The 12,520-nt window shown below is 40.8% G+C and overlaps 1 protein-coding gene across 4 annotated transcripts in view; it reads right to left on the bottom strand.

The window, feature by feature from the left end:
- Positions 1-648: 648 nt before the first annotated feature.
- ZNF512 (zinc finger protein 512) overlaps positions 649-12,520 on the bottom strand; it is a 30,994-nt gene continuing 19,122 nt past the window's right edge. For 2 of the 4 annotated variants that reach the window (XM_086326088.1, XM_086326090.1), the window contains exons 11-14: positions 9,745-9,846; positions 8,814-8,876; positions 7,239-7,337; positions 649-2,611 (exon numbers count right to left, since the gene is read on the bottom strand). In XM_086326088.1, the coding sequence (XP_086182214.1) occupies positions 2,303-2,611; positions 7,239-7,337; positions 8,814-8,876; positions 9,745-9,846 (573 nt within the window). In that variant the 3' untranslated portion in view covers positions 649-2,302. The remainder of the gene's footprint in view (positions 2,612-7,238; positions 7,338-8,813; positions 8,877-9,744; positions 9,847-12,520) is intronic. The other 2 variants (XM_086326089.1, XM_086326091.1) reach the window with 2 other exon arrangements.

Here is a 12,520-nt window from a genome sequence, read left to right as displayed (position 1 = left end):
TTGGACTGTGAGGAGATCCAACCAGTCCATTCTAAAGGAGACCAGTCCTGGGTGTTCATTGAAGGACTGGTTCATTGATGTTGAAGCTGAAATTCCAATACTTTGGCCACCTGATGCGAAGAGCTGACTCACTGGAAAAGACCCTGATGCTGGAAAAGATTGAGGGCAGGAGAAGGGGACGACAGAGGATGAGATGGTTGGATGGCATCACCAACTCAACGGACATGGGTTTAGATGGACTCCAGCAGTTGGTGATGGACAGGGAGGCCTGCCATGTTGTGGTTCATAGGGTCACAAAGAGTCGGAGACAACTGAGCAACTGAACTGAACTGAACAGTGCATATAAAAGGTATGCAATGTAGACTACACTACATTGTAGTTGCTTTATAGTGTGCAATGCCATTATGTCTAAAGCAACAACTGTACATACTTCAATCAAAATCAGTATCTGTAAAGGGAAGAGCAATAAAGCAAGGTATGAGTAGATTCATTTGAACCAGCATAATTTTGGACCTAAGCAACTACTGAGAAACTGTATGTTACTTCTTCAAAACTCATTCCCATCTCTAGTCATCCTTTCCCTCCCTTCACACACAGTGTCAGCAAGGAGACAGGTAGCACACTGGAGTCAATGAACAATGGAAAACATCATTCTAACACAGTCATTTATTTTTCTTGCCATTGCCAAACATTCCCCAAATCTTACTCACCAGAAATTAACAGAGCTTCTCCATTTTCCTCCCTGACAATCCTCATGAACGGAAAGGGCTTTAAGAGAGCAACTGCCAATGACAATGTCGAGTGGACAGACCATGTCCTTCGTTTCAAAACTACCTGTTCTGGTAGTATCCCAACCAAGTTTCAATGCTCCTATGTTTCAAAGTGGTCTTCACAAAAGCCCACATTTTAAGGCTATACGGAGGAGCACAGAGAACAGTTAATAGTGGTAACAGCCTTTTAGATTTTGAAAAGGCAGTACTGGTCCACATCAGGGTTAAGGGTCTCTGGCTTTTTATGCGGCATAAGCCACAAAAACTGGCAAGAATACAGAAGACCAATATTTATGGAAAGGGGGAAGAGAATTCAGAAATACAATAACAGAGCTGCTCTAATTAATGCTCCAGGGAAAGCCAGCCTCAAGGAGAACAGCCTAACAGATACTATCAGCTAGGCATGAGTATCAGAAAAAGAACTTTTCTTTCCAACTCCAGATAAGTATCTACACCTGGTGTCAAAGTCTCAGGTTTTAAAGAGGGCAGAACACAAGATCTAAAAAAGGGTAGAGAACAACATTCTCAGAAAATTCAGAGACAGACTTTGGCTAAATGGGAGATACAAGGACTTAACAGAGTGCAGACTAACCATCAGGTCAAGTCCAGGGAAGAAGGAATGTGCACCCTGGCTACCAATCTTCATGGCAGTACCAGCAATATTAGGGTTCTGTGTCAAATATCAGAGGTAAAAGGGTATTACTTCTCAATCCTCAAAACTGCAGGAACAAAATAAACTGCAGGAAAGTTCATTTGAGGTGGTATTTATTTCTGCTGCCTTCTTCTTTCCAGTCATTTTATGTGAGACATATTCCTCCTAAGGCTGCGTATCATACCTGTGCATCTAGTTACTTACTGCCACCTGGGACGAAGTATTTCCCAGGAAAACCTGCGTCCAGAGGGTCTAGCTTTATTATTCTAAGTATCTTCTCACTTTCAATCCTAAAACCATAATGAGACAACAAACAGCCTCCAGAAATTCTGTCACCCAAGCAGACAGGGGACCCTTATTAAAGGAGTGACAACAGTTCTAGGTTCTAGGCTTGTTATATCACAAATACAAAATCATCAATCATATGGTTTTAAAAAGTTAGTTTGGAATCATTTTATAAGATAGATGATGGAGTAACTACGAAATCAATGGCGTTTCCAAGAACATTCTATACCCCAGTATGGGAAGGATAATCAAACAGGTTTCTTAGTCTTGTACAGGGCAAAAGGGCCTACAGTGGACCTTAAGGGGGAGCTCTTTGGGCAAGATGAGAGAAAAACAGGGGGACTCCAATGAGAATAGCAGGAAAATCTACCAAAAAGGGGATGGGGGTGGGGGTGGTGGAGGGTTCACAAGAATCAGTAGGGAAAACAGTGAAATTTACACAGGAGGAAGGAGCTGAGTGTGTCACAGCGTTACACAAACAACTGAAAGAGTAAATTTCTCTTCACTCAGCCCCCGTGACTCAGTCCTCTCCACACAGGTCCCTGTAACCACAGCCTCCCATCCACTCTCCCAGGAGTGCTTTCACACTGACTGCCTATTTCTTTCCTCGTTTATGATTCGTCTTTGGGGACCTGACTTTCTGAAACTGTGTTGGCACTGGCTCCTGCTCTGGTTCTTTACGGGATGTCGCCACTAGCAGTTCCTCATGATTCCTCCTCTGATCCTTCCCTACTCTAAGACTTGGCTCTGTCTCAGGAAGCTCAATGCCAGGCTGCTGCCGCCGCCTTAGAGACCGTCGGCTCCTGTGCTGCTGCCTCCGCTTCTCTTCTTCTTGCTGTCGCTGTTTTATCTTCATCAGCTTCTCAAAACTCTTGGTTGTTGTCGGATTGACAACAAACCAATCCTACAGAGGCAAAACAGAAACACCATCCAGTCAAAATACAGTGCCTGAGGAAGCGGTATGGAAGACTTTTTTTTTTAAGGTAGGATTAGGGAAGAACACAATAAGGAGGAAACAGATATGAAACTAGAGCTTAGAACTGTGTCTTATAAACTGGAGAAATTCAGTACAAAGCAGTCATTACAAGCATTTCTTGTTTAAGACATGACTTCAGGTACTACTGTAAGGGATCTACAAAGCCTGATTACTTAGCATCATCCCACCCATTCCTCTCCTTTTGAAGATCTCCTCATGAAACATAAAACATTTGGCCATAGGAGATCTTTATTTCAATTTTTAATTTTGCAGCCAGACCACCTAAGTATAAATCTCAGCTCTGTTTCTAACCATGTGACCATCAGAAAACTACTTAACCTCTCTGAGTCTCAGTTTAAAAAATTAAGGGCTGGAGAACTGGAACCCAATGAAGAAGTATTCCTGCGAAAGAAAAAATCCAAAACAAAACACAGAAATAAAATCAACAAAATGTCAACGTAAATCAAGAAATCTGCTTAGTCTTCTAGCTCTAACTACCAATTCATAGGAAATAACAGAATAGAGAATCACTGCTATAGGAATGCAAACAGCCAAGTCCAGAAGGTGAGTAAACATAGGTGACCAAGGGCCTGGTTTCTTCAATAATAGGGGAAAAGAAACACCTACGTTGCCTGATGAGATTGTCACTAGCCATGTGTCATTAGTAAGCTCTTGAAATATGCTGAATCCAAATCAAGATATGCTATGTAAAACACACAGTAAATTTCAAAGACTTTCTGTGAAAAAAAATGTAAAGTAGCTCATTAATAATTCTGTATTGACTACCATGTTAAAAAGATAGTATTTTAGATATATTGTGTTTAAATACAGTATTAAAGTCAATTTCACCAGTTATCTTTATACTTTTTAAAAATGCAATTAGTAGAAAAATCTGGATTACACATGTGGCTCACATTATATTTCTATTAGATAGCACTACTCTAGATTAAGACAGACAAACACAAGGACTTCCCTAGCAGTACAGTGGTTAAGACTCGGCACTCACAATGCAAGGGGCACTGGTTCCCTGTTCGGAGAACTAAGATTCCCCATGCCATGTGATGAGGCCAAAAAAAAAAAAAATCTAAAACAAAGGTCCATATACTGCATTTGTCTATTTTATTTTAATTCATTCATTCATTTACTTCCTTTTTTTTCCTCCTGCAGTGGAAGCACAGAGTCTTAACCACTGGACCACCAGGGAAGTCCAGTTTTAGATCTTGATTGGAATAAATCAAATCTGAAATAAAATGATGAGACAGTTAGGGAAGTATAAATAATGAGTACATATATGATGATATAAGGAAATTTTGTTAAGTTTTAACGTGTGATGATGGTTGCAGTTATGTATTTTTAAAAGTCCTCATATTTCTAGACACAGGTTGAAAAAAGTATTGACAGCTAACATGTGATGTGGAATTTGCTTTAAAATAAGCATAAAAGGACAAGAAAAGTGGATGCAATTACCAATGACACAAGATGGGCCACACAGAGGACTGTAAAAGCTGTTCATTACACTACTCTGTGCACTTACATGTTTCTGAATGTCTGTTTAAAAAAATGTAGCCTAAGAAAGTGAGGCAAAACGGTATGAACAAGGTGAACATGTTTACCACAGTACAGAGTTCATAAATACCATCATAAATCATTGAACAAATGCTTGGGAGCAAGTCCCAGACTAAGTGAAATTTGCTGGTTCCAACTTTTGAGGAAGAAACTGGAGAAACAAGTGAACTACACAAAACCATATTTTGTTAGGAGATAATTATCTCTCAAACACTTTCTGCAGCATAAAAAGTTATAGTATTATTAAAAAAGAAAATAAGGACTGGCCTTCTTGAAGAAATCTCAGATGTGGAAAGGGATTCCCAAAGCTTCAACTGGTAAAGCAACAGGAACCACAATAGATGACACTACCTGAAGCCCAGAAAAACTAACTGAAAGTCCAGAAAAACATCTATTTCTGCTTTACTGACTATGCCAAAGCCTTTGACTGTGTGGATCACAACTAACTGTGGAAAATTCTGAAAGAGATGGGAGGGAATACCAGACCACATGACCTGCCTCTTGAGAAACCTGTATGCAGGTCAGGAAGCAACAGTTAGAACTGGACATGGAATAATAGACTGGTTCCAAATAGGAAAAGGAGTACATCAAGGCTGTATATTGTCACCCTGCTTATTTAACTTATATGCAGAGCACATCATGAGAAATGCGGGGCTGGAGGAAGCACAAGCTGGAATCAAGATTGCTGGGAGAAATATCAATAACCTCAGATATGCAGATGACAATACTCTTATGGCAGAAAGGGAAGAACAACTCAAGAGCCTCTTGATGAAAGTGAAAGAAGAGAGTGAAAAAGTTGGCTTCCAATATTCAGAAAACTAAGATCATGTCATCCGGTCCCATCAGTTCATGGGAAATAGATGGGGAAACAGTGTCAGACTTTATTTTTTGGGGCTCCAAAATCACCGCAGATCGTGATTGCAGCCATGAAATTAAAAGACGCTTACTCCTTGGAAGGAAAGTTATGACCAACCTAGACAGCATATTGAAAAGCAGAGACATTACTTTGCCAACAAATGTCCGTCTAGTCAAGGCTATGGTTTTTCCAGTGGTCATATATGGATGTGAGAGTTGGACTATAAAGAAAGCTGAGGGCAGAAGAATTGATGCTTTTGAACTGTGGTGTTGGAGAAGACTCTTGAGAGTCCCTTGGACTGTGAGGAGATCCAACCAGTCCATCCTAATGGATACCAATCCTGGGTGTTCATTGGAAGGACTGATGTTGAAGCTGAAACTCCAATACTTTGGCCACCTGATGCGAAGAGCTGACTCATTGGAAAAGACCCTGATGCTGGGAAAGATTGAGGGCAGGAGGAGAAGGGAACGACAAGAGGATGAGATGCTTGGATGGCATCACCGACTCAATGGACATGGGTTTGGTAAACTCTGGGAGTTGGTGATGGACAGGGAGGCCTCGAGTGCTGCGGTCCATCGGGTCGCAAAGAGTCAGACACGACTGAGCAACTGAACTGAACTGAAGCCCACATGGCTAAGAACTATTACATCTGAGGGCAGAGAACTGCTGCAGGGGCTTGCTATTTTTCCCCAGCAAGCAACAATAGTTTCTTCAGTAAAATATGCCAAGAGAATGCACACTCTACTCCTTGAGCTTTTGCAATAAGGGGTTTATTCTATAGTAAACAAATTCTCTGTTCATCTGAACTCCTAAAGACTTTCCCCAAGAGAAAACTCTTGACATTCTGAACTTAAAGCATTTTCAACTTTTAACATTTTAATTTTGAAAATTTACAGACTTTCCACAAAAGTTACAATAGTTCAATGAATACCTAGACTGACCAATGTTAATCTCTCTTCCCTTCCTTCCCTCCCTCCAACTCTCTCTTCCTTCCTTTGAACCATCTTCAGTTTAGTTACCGACATGATACTTTATTCCTAAAAACATCATGTATCTGCCTAAGAACAAGGGCATTCCCTGCATAACTACAATACAGTTATCACATTCTGGAATATTAACAATGACTCATTACTATCACTTTGTAGTATAGTTGGTATTCAAATTACCTCAGTTCTCTCAATAACATCTTTTACATTGTTTCTATGCGGTATTTCAACAATATTCAAAACAGGTTGCTCAAAGATGTTGGAATACCAGAAAACAGGAGTATAGACATTGCTGTGAAACAAGAATTCCAAAGGTGTAAATGCAGCCTGGTTGTCAAATGCCTAGTTTAACTAGACTTCAGGTAATCAGAGGGCTTCTCAGGTGGCTCAGTGGTAAAGCAGGAGACAGGAGACATGGTTCAATCCCTGTGTCGGGTAGATCCCCTGGAGAAGGAAATGGCAACCCACTCCAGTATTCTTGCCTGGGAAATCCCATGGACAGAGGAGCCTGGTGGGCCTCACTCCATGAGCTCACAACAGAGTCAGACACGACTGAGCCCGTGCACACAAGTTAATTAGAAGAATCAGGGCTGCTCATAGCCACAGTTATTTCAAATGCTTTCATGAGTGAGTGAGTGAAAGTCACTCAGTCATGTCCGACTCTTTGTGACCCCATGGACTGTAGCATGCCATGGACAATTTCTGTCCATGAAATTCTCCAGAATACTAGAGTCAGTAGGCATTCCCTTCTCCAAGGGATCTTTGCAATCCAGAGATCAAACCCAGGTCTCCCACATTGCGGGCAGATACTTTACTATCTGAGCCACCAGGGAAGCCCCAAAATACTGGAGTGGGTTGCCATTCCCTTATTCAGGAGATCTTCCTGACCCATGAATCGAACCAGGGTCTCCTGCATTGCAGGCAGATTCTTTACCAGCTGAGATACCAAGGAAGCCCAAATGCTTTCATAGAAAAATACTAGTCTACATCTGATTTAAGGACGTCTTTTAATTCTAATGAGTCCAGTGGACCCTTTAGTTTTTCCTGACAGTCCCAGCCCATAGTAAGAGTCACAAAATCCACGTGCCCTGTGGCACAGTCATGGGGTCCACAAGATTATGAAGTTATGGGAAAAAAGGACCCTCACCTCAGCGTGGACAGAGTTGATGTGATACTTGACACCACTCTCTGACACAAATTCTTTCTGACAGAGAAGACACTTGTATTTTCCAGCCACAAACGTTCCCTATTTTTAAGAAAGAAAAAAAGCATGACTGGTCAATTTAGGAACAAATTTACGAAAATCCCAAACAGTAATGTATGTATCTATGTGTGTGTGTGTGTGTGTGTGTGTATACACATACATATATATACACATACATATATTTACAATATTGAAAAAATACGATTTATTGTTTGAACTCAAATCACCACCGAGCACTTTAAGCCTAACCTAAGTCACACCTACAAATAATGGTTACAGCACAAGTAAACTGCTAATTCAGGAGATAAGCAAGTTAGTGCCAGCAGAGACCCTCCCTTCCTCAAAGTACGGAGAAGACAGCATGCTAGGTAAAAGTTAAAGTACACCATTACACGTTAGATAGTTCACACTACCCTTCCAACAAGCCACATGTGCTACCTGGGCAATGGGTAGGGACTATTAGAGATGAAAAGAGGAAATATGACTTCAGCAAAGTGAGGAACAGCAATATATTTAGGAAAACTTGTTTGGGTATATTATCGCCATAATACATCTATTCTAATGCAATTCTATACCAAACACTGGCCCCACTAAGCCCCCAACACAATCTAAAGTTTCCCGATTTTATTATGTAAGATGTCACATTCTTCTATTTTCCCTATGTCTTCCACTTCCTTCCAGGTTTCTCCCCCTAAATGATCAAACGCCTTAAGTTCAATGAGGGACCAACATGTAATTCTTCCCACTAGAATCAATCCACTGCTGTACAGAATGCCTTGGGAATCCAGAATCAGAAGAGCACCCTCCATAAGACCTAGCTGAATGACTCAAACTAGGATCAAGGTGACAAATCCCTAAGCATTCCTGCACAGGTCTGGTTTGGGAGCCTATCACTCCCTTGTTGCCTTGAATTAAGACTTCTCTCCCCTCCTGAAGTTTCAGGTTTCCATGGTGCTCATTTTGTGTGAGCAGATACTGCTGATCAGGAACGGAAAGTGGCAACAATCCCAGGGCTGGTGGGCTATAGGACCCCTGGGTCAACATGGAAAAGATTCAGTGAGGTGAATGGCTGTAAACCTGACATCCAGGGATCCCATCTCCCATCCCCGAAAGACAGTATAGTTCAGATGGCTCTGGAGATCTTCACCAATCTAGATAAACACATGTTAAGTTGATTCTAGGAAGCTGAAGGCCCAGCAAAGCAGGACAGGCCCAGTGTAGCACAGGCTCAGGTGGAAAAAGTTAAATCCCTGATAGGCACTGAGAACTATGTATTTTTCTCCAAATTTTTTCATTGATATGACCTATGGCTATTTTGGGGTATTCTGCATCTTTGGCATGCCCTGGTATCCCACCTAGTAACAGACCAAGAATTTTTGGGACACACACAAAAAAAGTAAACCAGTCTTTGAAGTAACAGACAATAGGATAACTAGCTGTTCACCGAATCTGAATTCTCTTCCATGTCAGACTATTTTAGAGGTCATGTTCAGATAAATAGTTCAGAATGTTACAAACCAATGTACAAGAGCCCAGGTGAGCTTTAAGACCAGATACACTACTGTAGACAGCCTCACAACCCTGTAAAAGAGAAGAAGAAAGCATGTGAAGATGACACCAAATAGCATCATTTTCTTAGCAATCTGGCCATTCACATTAACCCACTCTACCCTCGGGAGGAAGAGGTCAAATAAACTGTACCACAACCACACAGAAACATATGCAAGCCAGAGAACAAGAGGTAAAAGAAAAAGAGATAAGCAAGCTGCTTAATAAAACTTAAAACATTCTCTTCTCTGGTGCCTTTCCAATACTTAGAAACACAAAAAAACGTATGCTCAGGTTTTACAAAAATTAACTTTCTCTAGTATAAATGTCTTTCGTATATCTACTCCTCCCCAAAGCACTGCATATACAATTGCAGTTGATTAACGATGGCGGGAAATTCTATGCCACTTTTCCAATCAGGAAACGAGTCATAAATCCTCCCTTTGAAACTGCGTTAAGTCCTGTGATTCTTTTGACAAACAGCATGCTATGAAAATGATACTGAACAAATTCTGAAGCTAGGCCTAAGACATCTGAGCTTTTCCTTTATGTTCTTGGAATATTCTTCTTGAGAATTCAGTCACCATGTATCCTGGTGGTAATCCAACTACAATGCAAGATAGAGAGGCCATATGGGCAGCCAATATCCCAGTTGAAGTGGCTGCTTAGAAGCCATTCAACTCAGACCTTCCAGCTAAAAGCAACCCATAAATGATTCCAGCTGATGTCATGTATTACTACAACTGCCCTCTGAGTGTGGATAGAACTGGTGATTTACAGAACTGTTAATAAAGTAATCAATGTTTTAACTCTTTCACGTGCTTTGTCACAAAGGAATAAACTGAAACAACAGCAGATATTTGATCAACATTTAATGACTAGATGAAAGAGAAAGAACCACCTGGTTAGGACACTGAATGCGATGGTACTTCTTGATATCTGACTTCCATTTGTGTAGCACTTCTTGGCTGAAGGTCGGTAGCCCAGGACGAGTATATTTTAACTATAAGACAGGAAACATTTTATTGGAGGAACAACTTTCAACCAAAATATCCCGTGAGTAAGAGAATTATGTGAGCTCTTCAGGTCATGTAATTCTGGAGTTACGGAAGTATATATTTTTTTTTTCAGAAGTATATTTTCATACACAAAAAACATGGCACACCAGGCTTCCCTGTCCATCACCAACTCCCAGAGATTGCTCAAACTCATGCTCATCAAGAAGGATCTTAAGATCCAACTTAAGATCTTAAGGATCTTAAGATCCTTTTAAGTTCCTGAAACATATTATGTATGTTTCAAAACATCGCCTACTGTTTTGTCTTAAAACAGTTTGACTTTTAACAGAAGACAGGAGACTTTCAGATATAACATTTCATCTAAAGTTGAAAATAAAAAAGCTAGTGACAGAGCATTACACAGTAAAAATATTTGTTACAAGAGAGAGAGAAAGCAATACAGATATGTCCTCTCTCTATATATGTATACATTACACTCAAGAAATATATATATACTTAATAGAAAAGAAGAGAAGCAAAAAGCAAAGGAGAAAAGGAAAGATATAAGCATCTGAATGCAGAGTTCCAAGGAATAGCAAGGAGAGATAAGAAAGCCTTCCTCAGTGATCAATGCAAAGAAATAGAGGAAAACAACAGAATGGGAAAGACTAGAGATCTCTTCAAGAAAATTAGAGACACCAAGGGGACATTTCATGCAAAGATGGGCTCCATAAAGGACAGAAATGGTATGGACCTAACAGAAGTAGAAGATACTAAGAAGAGATGGCAAGAATACACAGAAGAACTATACAAAAAAGATCTTCATGACCCAGATAATCACAATGATGTGATCACTGACCTAGAGCCAGACATCCTGGAATGTGAAGTCAAGTGGGCCTTAGAAAGCATCACTAGGAACAAAGCTAGTGGAGGTGATGGAATTCCAGTTGACCTATTTCAAATCCTGAAAGATGATGCTGTGAAAGTGTTGCACTCAATATGCCAGCAAATTTGGAAAACTCAGCAGTGGCCACAGGACTGGAAAAGTCAGTTTTCATTCCAATCCCAAAGAAAGGCAATGCCAAAGAATGCTCAAACTACTGCACAACTGCACTCATCTCACATGCTAGTAAAGTAATGCTCAAAATTCTTCAGGCCAGGCTTCAGCAATAAATGAACCGTGAACTTCCAGATGTTCAAGCTGGTTTTAGAAAAGGCAGAGGAACCAGAGATCAAATTGCCAACATCTGCTGGATCATAGAAAAAGCAAGAGAGTTCCAGAAAACATCTATTTCTGCTTTATTGACTATGCCAAAGCCTTTGACTGTGTGGCTCACAATAAACTGTGGAAAATTCTGAAAGAGATGGGAATACCAGACCACCTGACCTGCCTCTTGAGAAACCTGTATGCAGGTCAGGAAGCAACAGTTAGAACTGGACATGGAACAACAGACTGGTTCCAAATAGGAAAAGGAGTACGTCAAAGCTGTATATTGTCACCCTGCTTATTTAACTTATATGCAGAGTGCATCATGAGAAACGCTGGACTGGAAGAAACACAAGCTGGAATCAAGATTGCCGGGAGAAATATCAACAACCTCAGATATGCAGATGACACCACCCTTATGAAAGAAAGTGAAGAGGAACTAAAAACCCTCTTGATGAACGTGAAAGTGGAGAGTGAAAAAGTTGGCTTAAAGCTCCACATTCAGAAAACGAAGATCATGGCGTCCCGTCCCATCACTTCATGGGAAATAGATGGGGAAACAGTGGAAACCGCATCAGACTTTATTTTTTTTGGCTCCAAAATCACTGCAGGTGGTGATTGCAGCCATGAAATTAAAAGACGCTTACTCCTTGGAAGGAAAGTTATGACCAACCTAGATAGCATATTCAAAAGCACAGACGTGACTTTGCCAACAAAGGTCCATCGAGTCAAGGCTATGGTTTTTCCTGTGGTCATGTATGGATGTGAGAGTTGGACTGTGAAGAAAGCTGAGCACCGAAGAATTGATGCTTTTGAACTGTGGTGTTGGAGAAGACTCTTGAGAGTCCCTTGGACTGCAAGGAGATCCAACCAGTCCATTCTGAAGGAGATCAGCCCTGGGATTTCTTTGGAAGGAATGATGCTGAAGCTGAAACTCCAGTATTTTGGCCACCTCATGCGAAGAGTTGACTCATTGGAAAAGACTCTGATGCTGGGAGGGATTGGGGGCAGGAGGAGAAGGGGAGACAGAGGATGAGATGGCTGGATGGCATCACTGACTCGATGGACGTGGGTCTGGGTGAACTCCGGGAGTTGGTGATGGACAGGGAGGCCTGGCGTGCTGTGATTCATGTGGTTGCAGAGTCGGACATGACTGAGCAACTGAACTGAACTGAATAGAAATATATGTATATAGGTCAAAAGATAGAAATCAAAATGTTAACCGCAGTATTCTCTGGGTGCTAGAATTTTGAGTGATTTTTATTTTGATTATCTGCATTTATCATTTTTCTTCACTGAAATCATGTTAATTTTTGATATTCAAAAAATTCTAACACCAAAAACTTAAGGTTCAACCTGAAAGAATGTGAGAAGACTCAGAGAACAGAACACCTAGTATATCCTTATACTACAAAATTAGAATTATTCCCAGCACTTACTTTCACATGTTTTGACACCAGTTGGTCTCTTCT

Source organism: Bos grunniens, chromosome 11 (genome assembly GCF_055505025.1).
Source record: "Bos grunniens cultivar Pamir isolate PY7600 chromosome 11, Bosgru_T2T1.0, whole genome shotgun sequence".
NCBI lineage: Eukaryota > Metazoa > Chordata > Mammalia > Artiodactyla > Bovidae > Bos > Bos grunniens.
This window is presented reverse-complemented; position numbering and strand designations above follow the sequence as displayed.